At 46.2% G+C, this 23146-nt stretch overlaps 1 protein-coding gene across 1 annotated transcript; it reads left to right on the top strand.

The window, feature by feature from the left end:
* Positions 1 to 1861: 1861 nt before the first annotated feature.
* Positions 1862 to 19473, top strand: LOC111858877 (protein NLRC3-like). Its single transcript, XM_072711838.1, has 11 exons — positions 1862 to 2103; positions 3224 to 3311; positions 4667 to 4852; positions 7555 to 7594; positions 9663 to 9732; positions 11623 to 11665; positions 12295 to 14047; positions 14684 to 15031; positions 15786 to 15950; positions 17361 to 17401; positions 17619 to 19473. Exons 2-11 carry the CDS (start codon positions 3275 to 3277, stop codon positions 18158 to 18160), a joined length of 3225 nt encoding a protein of 1074 aa, XP_072567939.1. The 5' UTR covers positions 1862 to 2103; positions 3224 to 3274; the 3' UTR covers positions 18161 to 19473.
* The last annotated feature ends 3673 nt before the right edge of the window (positions 19474 to 23146 follow it).

Below are 23146 nucleotides of genomic sequence, written 5' to 3'. Positions count from 1 at the left end.
TGCCTGTCATCAGAAGGTAGTTGGTCTGAGTCTGGCCTCGGCACGTCTGAGGCTCACAGAGCCTGGCTCTTAACCCCCAGCTGCCTGGGTGCTGCTGTGGATGGCTGCCTGTCATCAGAAGGTTGTTGGTTTGAGTCTGGCCTCGGCACGTCTGAGGCTCACAGAGCCTGGCTCTTAACCCCCAGCTGCCTGGGTGCTGCTGTGGATGGCTGCCTGTCATCAGAAGGTTGTTGGTTTGAGTCTGGCCTCGGCACTTCTGAGGCTCACAGAGCCTGGCTCTTAACCCCCAGCTGCCTGGGTGCTGCTGTTTATGGCTGCCTGTCATCAGAAGGTTGTTGGTCTGAGTCTGGCCCCGGCACGTCTGAGGCTCACAGAGCCTGGCTCTTAACCCCCAGCTGCCTGGGTGCTGCTGTTTATGGCTGCCTGTCATCAGAAGGTTGTTGGTCTGAGTCTGGCCCCGGCACGTCTGAGGCTCACAGAGCCTGGCTCTTAACCCCCAGCTGCCTGGGTGCTGCTGTTTATGGCTGCCTGCCATCAGAAGGTTGTTGGTCTGAGTCTGGCCTCGGCACGTCTGAGGCTCACAGAGCCTGGCTCTTAACCCCCAGCTGCCTGGGTGCTGCTGTGGATGGCTGCCTGTCATCAGAAGGTTGTTGGTCTGAGTCTGGCCTCGGCACGTCTGAGGCTCACAGAGCCTGGCTCTTAACCCCCAGCTGCCTGGGTGCTGCTGTGGATGGCTGCCTGTCATCAGAAGGTTGTTGGTCTGAGTCTGGCCTCGGCACGTCTGAGGCTCACAGAGCCTGGCTCGTATCCCCCAGCTGCCTGGGTGCTGCTGTGGATGGCTGCCTGTCATCAGAAGGTTGTTGGTTTGAGTCTGGCCTCGGCACGTCTGAGGCTCACAGAGCCTGGCTCTTTACCCCCAGCTGCCTGGGTGCTGCTGTTTATGGCTGCCTGTCATGGGCAGCTTGTTCTTACTTACAGAGAACAAACTGGAGGACAAAAAAACTCTTCATGTATTTGGAATTTATACGTATGCATAACATGAGAATGTGCGTGCTGTGTCAGTAACTTTGTTCAAACCATGTGTACACACATTTTTTGCCTTTGTTTAATTGGCAACACCATGCGACAAATGAAACTAACAAAATACCTGAATTTATTTACGCACTCAATGCAATTTGGGGCAATTGATCAAGCAGTTCATGAATAAAATTGGAAATATTTCCTCCTCTTGCTATTTGAAATACCTTATAATAATGTTTTTACTTGCATTACATTCTGGTTCATTTAATCAAAGGGAGGAGTATGGAGTCAGAATAGTGCCATATGTACTTGTATGTGTACTTTCCAATTTGCACCCGTAAAAAGAAATTTGCTCGCACTGAACACAATTTTCATTCGCAAAAAAAAATATTTTGCAAATACAAGTCAATATTTTTTGTAAATGCGAAACCAAACATCTTCATAAAAATATTTTTTACAAAGATAGAATGATTTTCAAGTACAAAACCTGTATTGCAAATCCAAGTCCTCTTGCAAATACCAACCTGCGAGTGCAAACTCACACTTGCGCATATAAATAATTTTGGCACTAATTTATACACATACAAGTACATATGGCACTATTCTGACTCCATAGAGGCGGGATTAAGATAATTACTTTCACTTTGATAAAACCACGGATTATACTAACGTCAATAAAAAAAAAAGTCAATATTTTGTTAAAAAGTGAATACTATAAAAAATCTTAGTAAAACAACTGTAGAAAAAAATACCGCCAATTAATTTATGAAACAATGTTTTTGCGGAAGCTACATGTTATAAAAGAGCGCAGAGGCAGATGCGCTGCAGAGGCGGCCTTTCCTCTAAGATGGAAGGCGCGGGATTTGAAAATGCGTAGTTTCGTTTTTCAATGTTAGGAAAAAACTTTGTAATTTACTACTGATATATCTATATCTCCTTCTCAGGATACATAATACTCATTGTTATTCATATAGGCTAATAATTGCATGCACAGTTTAATGTGATTAAAGTGTCCTACAGTACATAATTTTTCCCAAAAGAAATCACTGTATTTATCGGCACTGCAAAACTATCCGAGACCAGGTAAGCGAAACGGATCACAAGATCTTAACATGTAAAATATTACATTAATATGTGGTAATAATAACACAACAGGTGTGTCAATTTTGATCGCTTTATCAGTTTTTTACGGAATTATTCCGTATTTTGGCCCGGAATGGAAGGTCGAATCGATGTGGTCGTTTAAAAACAAATTTCGACTCCCGATTTTCAATTCGAATCGTTTTGTCATTATACCACTTGTATTTATTGCTTCGGGCTGTGTAAGCTATGACCATCTGCATATCGGACTGACTGAAACTACTGTTGATTTTTTTATGTGTACAGTTAGTCCTCCTGCTTTCGCGCTTCGTGATTCGCGAATTCACAGATCCGCGAAAATACTGTTTTTTGTTAAATATTTTTTCATTGTGTGTATGTATTTTTCGGGGTGGCAGGACGATGCAGTGGTTAGCACTGTTGCCTCACACCTCTGGGACCAGGGCCGGTTCAAGTCTCCGCCTGGGTTCCATGTGTGTGGAGTTTGCATGTTCTCTCCATGTCGTCGTGGGTTTTCATCGGGGTACTCCGGTTCCCCCCCACAGTCCAAAGACATGCTGAGGCTGATTGGGGTTACTGAAATTGCCCATAGGTGTGTATGTGTGAGTGAATGGTGTGTGAGTGTGCCCTGCAGTGGGCTGGCCCCCCATCCTGGGTTGTTCCAGGATACTCTCCAGACTCCCCGCGACCCAGTAGGATAAGCAGTTTGGTGGATGGATGGATGGATGGAATAATAATGGAATACCAACGCTTTTTCGTGGTTAGCGCAGACATGGTACTTTTACAATTTATTATTTCTGTACGTCTTTACGTAATTTTTTATTGATTTAATACATGTACTCTGTACGTACAGTACATGTTTCCTTTACGTATTTTATTGAATTGTACCTCGGTTATGTATATGACTTCTGTCAATGAGTTTACAGTCCCGTTCGTTTACTCATTTACCTTAGTGTGAATGCAAAAGAAAACTGCAGCCAATGCCGTGTTCTATGAATTATTAGGGCTAACATTAGTATACTGTACTGTAAATGTACTAGTGTGACAAATATCCGTTAGGCGATACTGTACTCTATTTTTACATCAAACATTTGTTTTTTTAAAGGTAATGTATTAAGCTAACATTTGTAGCAGAAGGACTCAGCAAGAAAGAAGCATGAAAGAAAACATCTGGAATACCAACGCTAAAAAAGGTTAGTAGCTAGTTAACATAGATCAGGGGTAGACAGTCTAATCCTCAGTGATACAGTGTATATGCAGGTTTTTGAGAAGACCTTTAGGTCAGCTCTTCAAACCCAGGTGTGACACCACTTCAGCCAATCAGTCCTCTAAGTAATGATCAAATTAAGCAGTCGTAGCAAGAAACATCACACAATGGCCCTTTCTACATCAGCAACATTCTTGATGCTGATGGTGGCAAATTAATTTTAAAATATTCATATTGTTTTAAATTATTCTACTTTTGTTATAGTAAGTAGGCAATTATACAGTGCATAATAATAATTGCAAGTGCTGAGTGTAGAAGATATTTGCTTCTGCAGTGACTGGTAATTCACGCAGGAATTCAGGTGTGAGTACAAGGGGTTTAATACACAAAGCAGTACACAGATACAAGGGGTAAAGGCAAACAACCCCCACCAGCTATAGCAACACCTACAATGACAAATGCTCAACTGACGAGCCAGGGCCTAACCCTAACATATAAAGGGAAAAATGCAGCAGGGCCTAACCCTAACATATAAAGGGAAAAAGACAGGTACCACACAAGAGGGCAATCAGGGCAGGATAATTGGTTATTCAAATCACGGTCCTCGAGGTCTGAGCCCTGCTGGTTTTCCAGCCTTCCTTTACCTGTCAGTCAGGTGTGAAGCATCTGACCAATCAGAATCAGTAATTATTAAACTAACTACTGTACCTGGGAGAACTGAAAACAAGGCCTGGATTTGGAATCGAGGTCCAGATTTGAAGAACCCTGCACTAGGGTAACACACTGGGCAAACACAATAGGTAGGAGGCACAGTGGATGGGCCTTGTATTGGTACCGAGACTGGACCTGACTGGAAATGGTCTGGACTGGCAATGAGCTGATGGACTGGATCAGAGACAGTACTGGCAACTTGGACTGGGAACAGAGCTGGACTGGGGACCAGCCTGTGGAAACCTTGAGACTCGGAAAACGGAACTCGGGAGTAACAGGACAGGAACAGGATTCACTGCATGCTTTGGTTAGAGTCAAACATTCTGTCACAAACTACTGGGCCCGGGTGAAGGGAGACAGAGCTGCAGGTGCCAGTACAAGAGGCATAATGAACAAAACATGACACAGGTAAAGAGAGAACATCAAAGACACCAGCAAAGACAACAGCAACAACAACAGGGCTGATAAGATGGATGGATGGATGGGTGGGTTTGGGGGTATGTGATCTGTGCCTTACTAATTAGACATTTGGCAGCATGTTTATGTGAATATAACTAGGTGAGAGGGCTGCTCCTGAATTCTGTAATGGAGATTAGCTCCATCGCTGTCAAAGTATGTCTATCTCTCCAGCTGGACAACATCACGTTAATAACCCTGCTGAAGAAAATGGAAGAACTTCTCTGCCTGGGACCAGCACAACCCCGATTCCTGGTATCCAGACTGCCATCACGGCTCATACTGGAAGCAACGCTGCTGCCCCCCAAATCTGTCAGTCCCATATTACTGGTGATGTAAATTTCAACATCCATCTCCAAGGTAAAGAATGTCTAATGTACCTTGTGTCTCAGTGGGTGTAGCCTTGATTAAGTCTGATTATTCCAGAATGACTACGTGAATGATGACTCATTAAGCAGGATAGCTATGCACTGTATGTAATTCCACTGGTGCTATCTGGTCCTTTTATGTGGGTGTAGCACTGATTGGAATGATAACGCTGATGTGTCTTAATTACTGATTATGTTGTGTGAAGATGTTACTGTTTGCATCACCATCAAGGAGGTATAGAGTAGTACCTCACTTTGTCCTTCAGCTTACTGGGAATTCAGCATTCTATGTTTGTTACAACAGTTACATAAGGGTGAATAACTTTACATCTGTATTTTTGTGTTTTGCTTTTTTTTAATCCTTTAATAAATACATAGCATGCCAATCATTACTGTATGAAACCTCTTTAATGCAAATATTTTTTCGATACATTTAAATAATATGCAGTTTTTTGGTTTATTTTATGTCCTGCAATGGGTTGGCGTCCCATCCTGGATGGAGTGCAGTGCAGAGGGTTGGCTAGAGTTAGGGCTTATGGGTAGTGATTGGGGTGCAGTGCAGGGGATGGGTTAGGGTTATGCTTAGTGTTTGGGGTGCAGTGCAGAGAATGGGTTAGGGTTATACTTAGTGTCTGGGGTGCAGTGCAGAAGGTGGGTTATGGGTAGTGTTTGGGGTGCAGTACAGAAGGTGGGTTATGGGTAGTGTTTGGGGTGCAGTGCAGATAATGGGTTAGTGTTATGCTTAGTGTTCGGGGTGCAGTGCAGAAGGTGGGTTATGGTTAGTGTTTTGGGTGCAGTGCAGAGGGTGGGTTAGGGTTGTGGTTAGTGTTCGGGGTGCAGTGCAGAAGGTGGGTTATGGTTAGTGTTTGGGGTGCAGTGCAGAGGGTGGGTTATGGTTAGTGTTTGGGGTGCAGTGCAGAGGGTGGGTTAGGGTTGTGGTTAGTGTTTGGGGTGCAGTGCAGAAGGTGGGTTATGGTTAGTGTTCGGGGTGCAGTGCAGAGGGTGAGTTAGGGTTGTGGTTAGTGTTTGGGGTGCAGTGCAGAAGGTGGGTTATGGTTAGTGTTCGGGGTGCAGTGCAGAAGGTGGGTTTTGGTTAGTGTTTGGGGTGCAGTGCAGAGAATGGGTTAGGGTTATGCTTAGTGTCTGGGGTGCAGTGCAGAAGGTGGGTTATGGTTAGTGTTTTGGGTGCAGTGCAGAGGGTGGGTTATGGTTAGTGTTTGGGGTGCAGTGCAGAGGGTGGGTTATGGTTGTGGTTAGTGTTTTGGGTGCAGTGCAGAGGGTGGGTTATGGTTAGTGTTTTGGGTGCAGTGCAGAGGGTGGGTTATGGTTAGTGTTTTGGGTGCAGTGCAGAGGGTGGGTTATGGTTAGTGTTTTGGGTGCAGTGCAGAGGGTGGGTTATGGTTAGTGTTTTGGGTGCAGTGCAGAGGGTCGGTTATGGTTAGTGTTTTGGGTGCAGTGCAGAGTGTGGGTTATGGTTAGTGTTTTGGGTGCAGTGCAGAGGGTGGGTTATGGTTAGTGTTTTGGGTGCAGTGCAGAGGGTGGGTTATGGTTAGTGTTTTGGGTGCAGTGCAGAGGGTGGGTTATGGTTAGTGTTTTGGGTGCAGTGCAGAGGGTGGGAGGCCTTGTCCAGATGCCAGCAAGTTTGCACAGCATCCCCTCCTTGGCCACAGTAACCAGGGACCATTTGTCCGCAAATGTACATTACATTACACAAAGATCACAGTAAAGGCGGTACAACCAGGAAAGGGAGGTTCCATTTATATGTTATTTAAAAAAACAGTCAACTGGATGTTACATGGTAAAGAAGACCTGAAGTGATCTTCATGGTACAGTGACATAGATAGATCTTACCCAAATACTGACAAAAATGACAATTTTCAGCACATGAAGAATGTTTTCACATCAAAGGCAAGGATGGAGGTGAAGGCAGGCATGGGGAAAACCAAAAGGGACTTTATTATATGAAACTACAAGCAAGGAAATGGACCACGAGGGGTCAACATGGGGTAGGGAGGATCAGGGCATGCTGAGGAGCACAGGCAGGCAGCAACATCAATGACTGGACTGGGGAGCTCAAGACAGGGGGGCAGTAAATACATCACTGATGAGAGGCACCTGAGGTGATCCACACGAGGGCTGTAATGAGAGGAAACAACGGAGAGAACGAGGGGGAAGGGATGCAGGGTGTGAGACGTCTTTATTTGTTATTAATATTGTATAAACTTGATGTCAAGGACAAAAGTTTGTACAGGTGTCCAAGCAGATGTCAGTTTTATTTAAATTGAGCTTGAAAAGGCAGGTGGCACATCGGTAATTAATATTAGTACTAATCATAAATGCAAAAAAGCAAATAGGAATTTACAATGAAAAGTATAGAAAATACATTTTTTGGTTTTATTACCTGACTGTTATCACCCATTATCCGCATCTTTATTGCTCTCCAAGCTTGTCTAATAAAATCTGATTTAAGGCATAATGCTGAGAGAAGTTAATTCTCTGTTTAACCTTGTGTCATGCCACCCCAGTTAGACTCATTTGAGTCATTGACACAGTGTTGCACACTACACTGTATGTACACTGTGACCATCCACTGTAGGTGTGGCATGAGAAATGGAGGGAATGAAAAGCCTGTGTGATGGATTAATGACAATTTCACGTATCAATAGTGTGGTCTTTGTCGTCTTTTTGTTGTAGGTGATGTGAATGGAGTGGGGCGTAGCCAGAAGCGGCAAAGGTAGGGGTCTCATGCTTAGTCCTGTTATTTATGGGGATGGAGGGGGGCGTGGCCAGAAGCGGCAAAGGTAGGGGTCTCATGCTTAGTGCTGTTATTTATGGGGATGGAGGGGGGGCGTGAGCAGAAGCGGCGAAGGTAGGGGTCTCATGCTTAGTCCTGTTATTTATGGGGATGGAGGGGGGCGTGGCCAGAAGCGGCAAAGGTAGGGGTCTCATGCTTAGTCCTGTTATTTATGGGGATGGAGGGGGGCGTGGCCAGAAGCGGCAAAGGTAGGGGTCTCATGCTTAGTGCTGTTATTTATGGGGATGGAGGGGGGCGTGGCCAGAAGCGGCAAAGGTAGGGGTCTCATGCTTAGTCCTGTTATTTATGGGGATGGAGGGGGGCGTGGCCAGAAGCGGCAAAGGTAGGGGTCTCATGCTTAGTGCTGTTATTTATGGGGATGGAGGGGGGCGTGGCCAGAAGCGGCAAAGGTAGGGGTCTCATGCTTAGTCCTGTTATTTATGGGGATGGGGGGGGGGGCGTGGCCAGAAGCGGCAAAGGTAGGGGTCTCATGCTTAGTGCTGTTATTTATGGGGATGGAGGGGGGCGTGGCCAGAAGCGGCAAAGGTAGGGGTCTCATGCTTAGTGCTGTTATTTATGGGGATGGAGGGGGGCGTGGCCAGAAGCGGCAAAGGTAGGGGTCTCATGCTTAGTCCTGTTATTTATGGGGATGGAGGGGGGCGTGGGCAGAAGCGGCAAAGGTAGGGGTCTCATGCTTAGTCCTGTTATTTATGGGGATGGGGGGGGGCGTGGCCAGAAGCGGCAAAGGTAGGGGTCTCATGCTTAGTCCTGTTATTTATGGGGATGGGGGGGGGCGTGGCCAGAAGCGGCAAAGGTAGGGGTCTCATGCTTAGTCCTGTTATTTATGGGGATGGAGGGGGGCGTGGCCAGAAGCGGCAAAGGTAGGGGTCTCATGCTTAGTGCTGTTGTTTATGGGGATGGAGGGGGGCGTGGCCAGAAGCGGCAAAGGTAGGGGTCTCATGCTTAGTCCTGTTATTTATGGGGATGGAGGGGGGCGTGGCCAGAAGCGGCAAAGGTAGGGGTCTCATGCTTAGTGCTGTTGTTTATGGGGATGGAGGGGGGCGTGGCCAGAAGCGGCAAAGGTAGGGGTCTCATGCTTAGTCCTGTTATTTATGGGGATGGGGGGGGGCGTGGCCAGAAGCGGCAAAGGTAGGGGTCTCATGCTTAGTGCTGTTGTTTATGGGGATGGGGGGGGGCGTGGCCAGAAGCGGCAAAGGTAGGGGTCTCATGCTTAGTCCTGTTATTTATGGGGATGGAGGGGGGCGTGGCCAGAAGCGGCAAAGGTAGGGGTCTCATGCTTAGTGCTGTTGTTTATGGGGATGGAGGGGGGCGTGGCCAGAAGCGGCGAAGGTAGGGGTCTCATGCTTAGTCCTGTTATTTATGGGGATGGAGGGGGGCGTGGCCAGAAGCGGCAAAGGTAGGGGTCTCATGCTTAGTGCTGTTGTTTATGGGGATGGAGGGGGGCGTGGCCAGAAGCGGCAAAGGTAGGGGTCTCATGCTTAGTGCTGTTGTTTATGGGGATGGAGGGGGGCGTGGCCAGAAGCAGCAAAGGTAGGGGTCTCATGCTTAGTGCTGTTCTTTATGGGGATGGAGGGGGGCGTGGCCAGAAGCGGCAAAGGTAGGGGTCTCATGCTTAGTGCTGTTATTTATGGGGATGGAGGAGGGCGTGGCCAGAAGCGGCAAAGGTAGGGGTCTCATGCTTAGTGCTGTTATTTATGGGGATGGAGGGGGGCGTGGCCAGAAGCGGCAAAGGAAGGGTTATTTCTGTTTTTGTTAATTAGTAGCTATTTGCACACTTCTAAATGCATGTTTTCTTTATTGTCATTCTGGCAGTCAATGTGTACCATAAGTGTATTATCTGTTATTGTATTTAATTTTCTATGCTTTTTGTGCCAAAGCACTGCATTTTATGATGAAATAATAAAATTGTTTGTAAAATCTAGAATTTTTAAAAATTCGTCTGTTTATTTTAGGTTTCAGTTTTGTTTTTCTCAAAATCTTTTGTCAGACAACATTCACCGCCAAGTGATGGACTGATGGATTCTACTGATTCCTTGAATGAAACACAGAGAGCTCAGGTGAGGTTCTTCTGGAGATTTTACAAGTCTAAGGGAAACTGTACTGGGGTGGGAAAAATCTGGTGAGGTATTATCCACTTAGATGTTTTATAGGGTCATATTGATAACTAAAACTTTTATTTTGAATACTATACATTGCTCATTTACTGCATGGGTGGGGGCCATCTCACTAGCTCACTGTCCATGTTAACAAAATATTTGTCTGGCTACGTTCACACTGCCATGCTGAAGTGACTCAAATCGGATTTTTTGCCTTAAAGTGACACAGATTTGGGCCGGTATGCATAAAACTTCTCAGAGTAAAATTTCACTCTTAAATGCGTCACAATTCTAAGAGTGACGTGATTTTGCTCCTACTCCCAGACTTAAGAATAAGTGGCATGCATAAACATTCTTAAGTGTTAAGACTTGGTCTCAGCTCCTAAATTATTTAAGAGAGCTGGAGAGGACCCCTAAGCCAGTTAGGAGCTGAATGATGGCAGCTGCACTACGCGCACCCAGACGGAGACCGCGCACTTTCCGTCAAAGAAAGGACGTCCTGCAGACGTACGACAATAATGAATTGATAAAAAGGTACAGACTCGATCATGAGGGCATCCTTTTTGTTACCAACCTAATTAGGAACCGGATACAATCTCCTACGTCACCTAAAAATGCACCTACAGTTGAACTGAAGGTGATAATGATGCTACGTTTTTGGCAACTGGAAAAATATAATAATAATAATAATTATTATTATTATCATCATCATCATCTATTATAGCGAGGGTCATAAGAGCAATATAAGTAATGACACAAACCTGTAGCTTGCATGCTTGCTTTATAAACTGTGATTTCCTTTCGTGAGGTCGATAAAGCATTATACCACCTTTTTTCACATTCCTCTGCTGAACACCTTGTCCGAGGTGACGCAGCATTTACGGAGCTTGCAATAGCCCCCTAAGCTTTTTTGTCCGTGCTTGTAACAGCTGGGCCACACTTTCCTCGCACTACCTCCTTCCATTTAAGCACCAACTGTGCCACAAGAACCGTTTTGTTTGTCGTCCAGTTTGGTTTTCTTTTAGAATCCAATGTCTTGCTATGAGTTTTGCGTTTGACCCATAATTTATACAACATGCGCATCTATTAGTGGAAATTGATTGGTGGTGTGCTAGGTAGATTTTCGTACAACCAATTAAAGGTATGATCACAGAAAGGTATGTTGTATAAAGCCCTACATTAACGGTTTAATGTCATTAATATATTCACCGTGCAGCTCCTCTATTGGTTGAACTCAGTATTTGGGGCGGGATTTTATTTGTAGTCCTCATTTCACGACACTTAAATGCTGGCTCCGTCAGCACTTAGGAATTGGGCTTAGACTTTGCTGAAAGTTACTTTTAGCAGCTTTATACGATGCTCTTATGTCCTACTTTTTGCTAAGACCATTCTTAGGAAGTTTTATGCAATCCGGCCCTGCTGTCCACTATTTTTAATTTTTTTTGTATTTATGAAATGCCTCCTGGGCCAGATCAAACTGCACTGCAGGTCGCATATGCCCTGGGGGCTAGATGCTCCCCCCCCTCCCCTGGTTTAGCAAGAGGCTGAACAGCAGTGCAGTGAATCGGGGGCTAGATGCTCCCCCCCCCCCTGGTTTAGCGAGAGGCTGAACAGCAGTGCAGTGAAACGAGGGCTAGATGCTCCCCCCCCCCCCTGGTTTAGCGAGAGGCTGAACAGCAGTGCAGTGAATCGAGGGCTAGATGCCCCCCCCCCCGGTTTAGCAAGAGGCTGAACAGCAGTGCAGTGAATCGGGGGCTAGATGCTCCCCCCCGGTTTAGCGAGAGGCTGAACAGCAGTGCAGTGAATAATACGATTTAATGTAAAGACGTTTTTCAATGTTTTTCCCCAAAGATGGATCCATCATCATGCTCAGAGCCAAAGAAACCAAGAACAGGTCAGTTTTTTTTTTTTTTCGACTTGCATAACATCAGTGAGACGAGGTGTGTACTCTTACGCCACCTGTTGGCTGTTAGGTGACAGTAGATAAAGAAAAACCATAATCAGCAACACCAGACAATAATAATAAAAAAGGACAAAAGTTAATAACTATGTACAATAAAATCGTAAGATGACCCTTATATCTTCCAGTGTGCAGCTGTTGAGGCGCCAGCTTGGCTACATGTGCTACTAGACTGGGCTTCCAATAAGCCACTAGAACTATTGCAAATTAGAATTGGTACAAGTGCTATAAAACTCATGGTTAGAGCCTAACATCAGAAAGGCTATTCAAATCAAATCACCACGAGAACTTGGTTCATACCAGATAAGTGTTACTGTAAAATATTAGAAAAGAGCATCCAGTGATACCAAGTGTGACTGTGATAATGCAATAGTCCATGTAGACAGAGAGCAGTGCAGGGAAGGTCACTGAGGGTGAGTTTGTCGATGTCTTCTTGGAAGAGATGAGGGTTGAAGTTCCACTGTTCAGTACCAGGTTTAAAAGTAGGCTTATTTGTCATTTTAGGGTGTGTCTATTTGCATGTATTGCCATTCCCTTTAATCACTCAACTTTTTTCCTTCTAGATTATGGCTTTTCAGTTGTCCAGGAAAAGCATAAATCTAATCTGAAGAGAAAATTTGAAAACGTATCTGAGGGAATTCCACGGGCAGGGAAATCGATTCATCTGAATAGTGTGTTTATAAACCTCGACATAACAGAAGGTGACATCGAAGGGGTAATTGATGAACATGAGATATGTCAGATTGAAATTGCCCCCATAAAGGAAACGTCTACAATTTCTATACATGATATCTTAAAACCCTTAAAAGGTGAAATGAAAACCATCAGAACTGTGCTGACGAAGGGGATTGCGGGAATTGGAAAGACGGTTTCTGTGAACAAGTTCATTCTTGACTGGGCAGATGGCAAAGAGAATCAAGACATCGATTTTGTTTTCCAATTTAGTTTTCGTGAACTGAATATAATGAAGCAAAAATTCAGTCTAATGAAACTTATTTATCAATTCTACCCAGAAATAGAGGAGCTACTAGGACTTGAAAACTACAACATTTTGTTTATCTTTGATGGCTTTGATGAGTGTCGATTTCCTTTGAAATTCAAGTATAATGAGTGCAATTGCTCCTTAAAAAAGGAACTGCCTTTGGGTGAATTGCTAACAAACCTCATCCGGGGGAATATGTTTCGCTCTGCCTGCCTCTGGATCACCTCCCGACCAGCAGCAGCCAGTCAGATCCCCCCTGAATGTGTCGACCGAATAACAATAATACAAGGATTCAATGATTTCCAGAAGGAAGAGTACTTCAGGAAGAGATTCTCTGATGGTAACCTAGTTACCAAAATAATGTCACATGTCAAGTCAAACAGAAGCATCTACATTATGTGCCACATACCGCTTTGCTGTTGGATTGTAGCCACTGTTCTTCAAAAGGTTTTTACTCAGAAAGATAGAGAAATTCCCACGACTTTGACACAAATGTACACTCACTTCCTGCTCATTCAAATCAATAGAAACAATAAGTATTTTGAAAAGAATAATCGAGGTTCAAGGACGACAGCAGAAGATCATCAGAAGATCATTCAGAATCTAGGGAAACTAGCTTTTCAAGAGCTGGTTAAAGAGAATGCCTTGTTTTCTGAGAAGGACTTGAAAGATTGTGGTATAGATGTCCGTGACGTTTTATACTCTGGAATCTGCACAGAAATAATAAAAGAGGAATGTTTTTCAGTTCAGATGAAGATGTACTGTTTTGTTCACCTCACCATTCAAGAGTATCTTGCTGCTCTTCATGTGTTTTATTTATTTGTCAACAAGAACATGAAGCCACTGGTAGATTTTTTCAAGATGAAGCCTAGAGTTTTACATGGCTTGCACAAAGCTGCAGTGGATACGGCCCTTAGGTGTGAAAAAGGACACCTGGATCTTTTCCTTCGCTTCCTACTGGGAATTTCACTGGACTCCAATCAGCGTCTTCTTGAAAACCTTCTGCCTTTGAGAAAAGAAAGCTCACATAGCATTATGAGAACAACCCAGTACATCATCAAAATTCTGAATGGGAGGAAGATTTCTCCAGACAGAGGCATCAACCTTGTGCACTGTTTGATGGAGCTGAATTACAGCTCTCTAGTGGAGAAAGTCCAAAACCTTGAAAGCTCTGGTTCAGCTACGAAGCTTTCTCTGACAGAGTGTTCAGCACTGGCATACGTACTTATGCTGCCACACAATGTTTGTGATGAGTTTGATCTGAAGAAGTTTAACGTGCCAGATGCGGGTCTTTGCCGACTTGCCCCTGTGATAAGATCAAGAAAAACTGCTGTGTAAGTAGTACAAGTTTAATTGTTTAAAAATCACCTAGTGACTCATTAGTGAAGCAGTTCAATAATTTTTATTAGACCCCAACTGAACCCTGACTGGCTTATTATTTTCAAGAAATCATCATCACACAAACCCCTCCATGAATCACCATCTTATCGTGGTGGAGGGGTTTGTGTGCCTCTGTGATCCTAGGAGCTATGTTGTAGGGGGTAATTCCCCCAGGTAGGGTCTCCCAAGGCAAATGGGTCCTATGTGAGTGGCCAGACTAAGTGTGAATCAATAAACTCCCATGAGGAAAGATAGAACAATGGGCCATGTTACCCCGCCCAGAATGGGGAGACTTGGGCCTCGCCTTTCGCAACAGAGTCACTCCAAGGCATTTTACATGAGTGTGTTGTCATTAAGACAGAACAGTACAGAAACAGGGGAGGACAAAGAAAACTAGATGACAACAGAGGAGAGGAATCAAAAACTCCAAGCAGGGAGCAAAATATCTCTGGGGGTCGAAGGTCAACTGGCTGCCCGACCCCCCCCGGGCATGACAACATTATTGAAAAAAGAAAGAATGGGCTTGCTAGCTAAAAGCAAGGTGTAGACTGTGGTCAGAGGCAATGATTATTGAATGTTTTCCTTTACAGGTTTAACTACTGCAAGCTCTCAATAGAATCGTGTAAAATACTGGCCTCGGTTCTCCAGTCGCCCAGGTTGCACCTTGTAGATCTGCATCTCAGCCACTGTGACCTGGGGGACCAGGCACTGGAAATCCTCTGTTCTGGGCTGATGAGTCGGCGGTGTCAGCTGGAGAGGCTGGATCTCAGCTTTAATAAACTGAGCAGCGCAGCAGTGAAGCAGCTCTGTGACGTGCTGAGAAGGCCGCAGTGTAAACTGCAGTGTCTGGATCTCAGCAGCAATGACCTGGGGGACGCGGCAGTGAAGGTGCTCTGTGAGACACTGCCTAGTCTGCAATGGAAACTACAGACAATGAAGTAATTTATTTTAACCGGTTATATTTTATTAATGTGAAATTTAATACAGTGGTACCTCGGTTCTCGAACTTAATCCATTCCGGACTCCAGATCGAATCTTAAAAAGTTCTGATCAAATTTTTCCCATAAGAAATAATGGAAAACCAATTAATTGGTTCCCGGCCCCCAAAATTACGCCTACATTTTTTTTTTTAGCATTTAAACACAAAATGAACATGATAAAACAAGAAGAGCGTTTTTTTCTTAATGGCTTCCAAAACGATAAAGATCTTATCCCAACATTACCCCTGTCCTGCTCCGATCGTCCACTCCTTCCGTGTGCCACGCCCCCTCGTTAACCTCGTGTGTGATCCCCATGTGATCAGCTGTTTCTGGTTGTTGTCATTAGTCCTCTGTATTAAGTCCGAGTTTCAGTTTGTTTCCCCAGTCCGGTCATTGGGTGCGTTCGACTTGCTTACAGTGCTGGCTTAAAGCAACGCATTCTGATCATGACGCAATGCATTAGGTTAAGAATTGCATTGTAGTATGACTCATTTCCTGGCGCGTACAATTTATATTAGGTCAGCGTCCACGGTTCGACTTCTGATATTCAGATCGAGTTCTTTCAAGAAATTTGTGGTACCGAGGTACCACTGTATCTACATGTAGCTGTAGATCATAAACTACAACCTATGCAAATGGTACAAGTTTAGTAACATACAGAAAGCCAGATTGCCACATCCATCCGGTCTAAACGAATATCTCATCCCTGCAGACTGTCAAGCTGTCGAATCACAGAGCAAGGTTTTGCTTCTCTGGCTTCAGCCCTCCGTTCAAACCCTCCACACCTCAAAGAGCTGGACCTGAGCAACAATAACCCTGGCAGATCAGGGGCAGAGCTGATCTCTGCTGCGGGGAAGAACCTCACCTGCAAAGTGACGTAAGTTGACACAGTTAGTCCTCTGTAGGCAGAGAGGTCCATGTGACATGGGAAATGGAGGAGGGGGTGGGACCTTTATTTAGGGTCATGGGTTTCTCAGCCTAAAGGGGAGAAAAGACTGTAGGACACCAGCTTGGGAAGTCAGGGCTTTGTGTGATCATGGCTGGGTGAAATGATCTGGATGCCAGATTGGGAACTCAGGACTGTGTGTGATCATGGCTGGGTGAAATGATTTGGACGCCAGATTGGGAACTCAGGGCTGTGTGTGATCATGGCTGGGTGAAGTGATCTGGACGCCAGATTGGGAACTCAGGGCTGTGTGTGATCATGGCTGGGTGAAGTGATCTGGACGCCAGATTGGGAACTCAGGGCTGTGTGTGATCATGGCTGGGTGAAGTGATCTGGACGCCAGATTGGGAACTCAGGGCTGTGTGATCATGGCTGGGTGAAGTGATCCGGACGCCAGATTGGGAACTCAGGGCTGTGTGTGATCATGGCTGGGTGAAGTGATCCGGACGCCAGATTGGGAACTCAGGACTGTGTGTGATCATAGCTGGGTGAAATGATCTGGACGCCAGATTGGGAACTCAGGGCTGTGTGTGATCATGGCTGGGTGAAGTGATCTGGATGCCAGATTGGGAACTCAGGACTGTGTGTGATCATGACTGGGTGAAGTGATCTGGACGCCAGATTGGGAAGTCAGGGCTGTGTGATCATGGTTGGGTGAAGTGATCTGGACGCCAGATTGGGAACTCAGGACTGTGTGTGATCATGGCTGGGTGAAATGATCTGGACGCCAGATTGGGAACTCAGGACTGTGTGTGATCATAGCTGGGTGAAATGATTTGGACGCCAGATTGGGAACTCAGGGCTGTGTGTGATCATGGCTGGGTGAAGTGATCTGGACGCCAGATTGGGAACTCAGGGCTGTGTGTGATCATGGCTGGGTGAAGTGATCTGGACGCCAGATTGGGAACTCAGGGCTGTGTGTGATCATGGCTGGGTGAAGTGATCTGGACGCCAGATTGGGAACTCAGGACTGTGTGTGATCATAGCTGGGTGAAATGATCTGGACGCCAGATTGGGAACTCAGGACTGTGTGTGATCATAGCTGGGTGAAGTGATCTGGATGCCAGATTGGGAACTCAGGGCTGTGTGATCAGGGTTGGGTGAAATGATCTGGACACCTGGATGGAAGACAGAATTTCCCCTCTTTCTGGCAATATGGACCAGGAGCGCTTTATTTTTTTGTGCTGTTTAACGTGACGGCAGCCTGCTACTGAAGATCCACACCCTCCCTTGTCTTCTAGCGCAATGGCGTGAAATGCTCAGGCTCACCTGTGTGTGAACCCCCACAGCCCTGATCTTTTCTGTAACTCCTGTAATCTTTTCTTTTGCTGTTTCTTACAGTTTGGGCCAAGTTGACGAGCGTAGATCTGACTTTCTGAAATGTAAGTACTTGTGTGCTTTTCCCTCCAAATAATGATTTTGCAGCCAGTTGGACCTTATGGTTTTCATGACAGGCAGGTGCACTGCCCTCTAGCTGCAGCTCCTGGTCATCAGTTTTAATTGTTTCCACCCCATGGGAAAGTCTGGAGTTTTAAAATGGAAAAAAATACTGTAAAAATACTGTAAAAGTAATGTCATGTTTATTTTTTCCCCCTGCAGATGCCTGTAAGCTGACACTGGACCCCAACACAGCAAACAAGTTTTTATATATCAGTTATGCAGGCACAAAGGTGACCAGGAGGGGGCAACGGCAGCCATACCCCGATCACCCAGGGAGATTCATTGGCTGTAACCAAGTGCTGTGCAGAGAGGGCCTGCAGGGCTGCTGTTACTGGGAGGCGGAGCTGGATGGATGTGATGCATATGTGGGGATGGCATATGAAGGGATCGTGAGGAGCACAGCGTGTCACGCGGCTCGCCTCGGTTACAGGGACAAGTCCTGGGCTCTGTACTGCTCAGCTGGCAAGTTCTCTGCACATCATAACAAAAAGGAGATTATTGATATCACTGTGCCCCAGTCCAGAACCTGCAGGATCGGGGTGTACCTGGACTGGAAAGGTGGCAGTCTGTCCTTCTACAGCGTCTCCTCTGACACGCTGACCCACCTCTACACCTTCCACTCCACATTCACTGAGGTCCTGTATCCAGGGTTCAGGCTTCTGAAGAAAAACACATCGTGGGCCCTGTGTCGGCTGCACTGAGAGACTTCTCTGTCTTCAGCCAGACATGATGACCAAAGAGTAAAGACAGAAATCAGGGATCAGAACGTCACACACAACTGTCTGTGTAAGAGTGCGGAACTCCTCAGTGACCTTTTTTAAGAGCCATCATGTATTCAAAGCTAATTATTTTGCTCATCCAAATATGAGCGTTTGTTTGTATTTGGCTCCCCCTTGTGGTGGTATTTCCACAGCATTTCCACCATATTCTATCTTAAATAATTTCAGTGATGCCTTGCTGGTCGGGGATTCGAACCTGCAATCTTTCAATTACAAATGCTCTTCCCTAACCATCATGCAGGTTATGTTTATGCAGGTTAAGGAAGTTTGGTATTGACCACGTGTCAGAATCTGTTGTCATTTAATCTGCCTAATTTGTTTTGCGCAGGTTTCCCTGTGTTCTCTAAATAACTTGTTTATAATTATATGTGTAAGAGTTGTAGGGTGTAGCTGCCATTTGTTTTCTACACGTTAATGATTTGTCTCTGATTTTGTGGATAGTGAGGGTTAGCTTAGTGATTGTCTTTTGTTTTCATTTCTTTTGGGTGAGGGAGGTTTCGTCGATACGCGTGTAGGTAGTTCACTGGTTTTGTTTATTGTTCTAGCCTTTGTCAATCCCGAAGTCCACTGTGGTGTTTCACATTCCATATCCCATATTTTCGAAGTACAGTGGGATGCAAAAAAGTTTGGGCAACCTTGTTAATCGTCATGATTTTCCTGTATAAATCGTTGGTTGTTACGATAAAAAAATGTCAGTTAAATATATCATATAGGAGACACACACAGTGATATTTGAGAAGTGAAATGAAGTTTATTGGAGAAGTGACAAATGGTGAGAACAGTCAGAGTCAACCCTCAGACCAGCACCAAAGACCTACAACATCATCTTGCTGCAGATGGAGTCACTGTGCATCGTTCAACCATTCGGCGCACTTTACACAAGGAGATGCTGTATGCGAGAGTGATGCAGAGGAAGCCTTTTCTCTGCCCACAGCACAAACAGAGCCGCTTGAGTTATACTAAAGCACATTTGGACAAGCCAGCTTCATTTTGGAATAAGGTGCTGTGGACTGATGAAACTAAAATTGAGTTATTTGGGCATAAGAAGGGGCGTTATGCATGGAGGAAAAACAACACAGCTGTTACGATCCAGTCTAGGGTTGGACCGCAACAAAGTGAAAGGGAAGGAGGGATTGGGGAGGACAGGACAACTAGGGCTAGGAGAAGGGAACACGGGACACAAAGGGAGTCTTTTTTTATAGTTTTTTTTATAGTTTTTCACAAGCACAGTACAAACACTAGGTGTAACGAACGTCAGGAGTGACAAAGGCCAAAGAAACAAACAAAAGCACATCAACCGAGTAACCCAAGCTTAACTACCTAAGCGAACACAAAATAAAGGTGAAACGAAACAACAATGCCTAAATCTATCTCCCTGACCAATCACACAATAATCCTCACGTTAACGAATAAACAAAAAGGCAGACACTCCCTACACACCTAGTGAAACACCAAACCAAGGCAAAGGTATCAAAAGGGAAAACCGAGAGGCGAGGCGAAAATCGGAAGTCAAGGGCAAAACAGTCATACACATTCAATCAATCAAACAAAGCAAAGCGAATGGAGAGCGAGCTAGCAGGCGAGAAGCAAGTAGCGGGCAGACGAATGAACGAAGCGGCGATCTCTTCAGCCGATGAACCGGAAACTGCTCCGAGGGCAAGGGAGGCGGGGTCAGGTCCAGAGGGCGGAGTCGAGGGGGCGGCTGACCAATCGGCGAGTGGGCAGGACGTCCGAAGGACCTGCAGGCAATGGCATCCTCCTAAACTTACGGCACGTACCCGAAACTTACGGCACAAATTCCTTACGGCACGTAACCCGAACTTACGGCACGTAACACCCCCCCACACAAGAGTGAACCCACACGGGTCACCAATATACACAGATCCCAAAACAAAAAGCAACAAAAACCACAAAATAACATAAGAAAACAAACAGAACACGTTACAAACCCGCAGTAGTCAGGATCTCGAGAGGGCATCGGCCACAAGATTGCTAGCACCTTTCTTGTGCCTGATCTCTACATTGAATGCTTGCACGATTAGTGCCCAACGCATGAGGCGCTGATTCGAATTACACATGCGGGACAGGAAAACCAAAGGATTATGGTCAGTGTAGACTATCACCGGCTGGGGAGTCTCCCCCACATATACCTCAAAATGCTGTAACGCAAACAAGAGAGCGAGAGCCTCCTTCTCGATGGCACTATAGGCTAATTGATGCTTCACGAATTTCCGAGAAAAATAACAAACGGGGTGGTCAAGTCCACGGTTGTCCTCCTGCAAAAGGACAGCACCAGCACCGATCCCACTGGCATCCACCTCCAGTTTGAAAGGCTTAGAGAAGTCTGGGGCCGCTAAGACGGGGGAGCTGCTGAGTAGCATCTTCATGGAATCGAAGGCGGCTTGGCAGGCTGGGGACCAAACGAAAGGCACCCCTTTTCGTAACAGCTGGGTCAGGGGCGCAACAACATCGGAGAAGTTTTTACAAAAACAACGGTAATAACCAGCCATTCCTAAAAATCGTCTTAACTCGCGAGGCGACCGGGGAACAGGGAAGGAAGTGATAGCCTGGACCTTGATGTCCAGGGGCTTAACCCTTCCATATCCGACTAATTTACCTAAATAACTTACGGCTGCCTGTCCGAACTCACATTTCTCTAGGTTGAGAACGAGCGAAGCGGTCTGCAAACGCATGAACACTTGTTCCAACGAGCAGATGTGCTGCTCCCAGGTGTCTGAGTAAATGACAACGTCGTCTAAATAGGTTTCACAATTGCTAACGTCACCGAGAACCTGATGCATCAGCCTCTGGAAGGTTGCCGGGGCATTACGCAAACCGAAGGACATTATTCAATTCAATTTTATTTATATAGCGCATTATCACAACATTACATTACATTACTGTATACTGGAGGAAGGTATCAGGGGTGGCAAAAGCAGAGATTTCAGAGGCACGGGGAGTTAACGGAACTTGCCAGTAACCCTTCAACAGGTCCCTTCTAACTTGGTCACGAACTTGGCAGAGCCAATGCGATCCACACAGTCTTCCATACGCAGCAGCGGGTATGCATCTGGCTTGGTTACCGCGTTGACTTTCCGATAATCGGTACAAAAATGAAGCGTTCCATCAGGCTTGGGAACCAGGAGGCACGGGGAACACCAAGGACTGCTACTGGGCACCGCGAGACCGGTATCTAACAGGTAAGAGGTTTCACGAGCGAGCTGAGACCGTTTCTGTGGATTTACCCTATACGGGTGCTGTTTAATGGGAGGGTGAGCACCGACGTCTATGTCGTGCTCAGCAGCAGGGGTGTGCGATGGGGTGTCCGAAAATAGGGACCGGAACCGACTCACTAGGGATGACAGGTCGGTCTGAGCAGACTGGGGCAGATGTCTGAGACGAGCCGAAAGGTTCTGCAGGGCCTCGGAGTTAGGAAGGCGAGCGCAAGGCAAACAGTTCCTACCTAGATGTAAGTCATCTGTCTCAGGCGAGTACGTGGTGACAGATGCGATGCCAACAGGAGCAGGCAGCTGAGCCGAAGCGAGCGAAGGGCGAGGCACCGAACATTCGAGGTAGGGTTTCAACATGTTCACATGACACATACGAGTCTTCCTTCTACGATCTGGGGTTGCCAACACATAATTAGTAGGGCTCAGCTTTTCTTGGACCACATAAGGACCAGAAAACGGGCGCGGAGGGTGGAGCCTGGCAGTGGCAGAAGAACGAGCACCCGATCACCGGCTTGAAACGATCGGTGTTGGGCGGAACTGTCAAATCGTCTCTTCATCCTGTCCTGAGAGATGCCCAGGGTTCTCCTGGCTAATGCTCTGACCGCAAACATGCGATCACGAAGAGCGCTAACATATTTACACACGTCTTGGGTAGGGGGAAATACACAGGGAGACAGCCATTGTTCCTGCAACACTTTCAGAGGACCTCGCACAGTATGGCCAAACACTAATTCGGCCGGACTAAACCTGGTTGATTCCTGCACCGTATCACGTATGGCAAAAAGGAGGAGCGGTACCCCCTCATCCCACTCCTTTCCTGCATCCAAGCAGAAGGTTCGCAGCATGTTCTTAAAGGTTTGATGAAACCTTTCCAGCGCCCCCTGACTCTCTGGTAGGCACTGGACACAGAGTGACGGACTCCCAATTCAAGTACGACTTGGGCGAATATTCTGGACATGAAATTGGTGCCTTGGTCCGATTGGACGATTTTGGGAAGCCCGAATGTAGTGAAGAACTTAATTAGGTTCTTCACGATCACAGGGGTCCGAAGACTACATATGGGAATGGCTTCCGGGTAACGAGTTGCAGCACACATCAAAGTGAACAGGTAACAATTACCTGAGCGAGTTTTCGGCAACGGGCCGACACAATCTATTATGACAAGATCGAAGGGCTCACCAACTGCAGGAATGGGGTGTAACGGGGCAGGCGTAATCATCTGGTTAGGCTTACCCACAGACTGGCAGACATGACAAGTTTTACAGTGGTTTTTCACATCCGAATTAACTCCCGGCCAATAAAAATACCGTAACACACGGGACAATGTCTTCCGAATACCGAGGTGACCTGAACACAGATGATCATGAGCCAAGGACAACACGTAATCACGGTACAATCGCGGGACTACCACCTGGAACACCGTAGCCCACTCAAAAGGTGAGTCTGGTGGGGACCACTGTCGCATAAGGACCCGATCGCGAAAGAAGTATGCTGTGGGGTGCTCCTTTACATCTGGCTTGTCCATGGCAGAGACAAGACAGGGTTCCAAGGAAGGGTCCTCTTTCTGTGCCGAGATCAGCGCATCCTTAGTGGAGGGAACTTCAGGGGAGGTAACAGAGTGATCAGTATCAGTAACCGGGGTCACAGACTCAATCTTCGAGGGTTTATCAAGCACCGG

The sequence above is a fragment of the Paramormyrops kingsleyae genome, chromosome 5, assembly GCF_048594095.1.
Source record: "Paramormyrops kingsleyae isolate MSU_618 chromosome 5, PKINGS_0.4, whole genome shotgun sequence".
Classification (NCBI taxonomy): domain Eukaryota; kingdom Metazoa; phylum Chordata; class Actinopteri; order Osteoglossiformes; family Mormyridae; genus Paramormyrops; species Paramormyrops kingsleyae.
The sequence above is the reverse complement of the archived record's forward strand: the minus strand, read 5'-3'. Positions and strand labels throughout refer to the sequence as shown.

Bases quoted from the DNA above. Each gene is read 5' to 3' on its own strand.
- LOC111858877 (XM_072711838.1), top strand. From the start codon at position 3,275: ATGAAAGAAAACATCTGGAATACCAACGCTAAAAAAG. The intron at 14,048-14,683 runs GTAAGTAGTACA...TTTCCTTTACAG, and splicing joins AGATCAAGAAAAACTGCTGT to GTTTAACTACTGCAAGCTCT. The intron at 15,951-17,360 runs GTAAGTTGACAC...TGTTTCTTACAG, and splicing joins AACCTCACCTGCAAAGTGAC to TTTGGGCCAAGTTGACGAGC.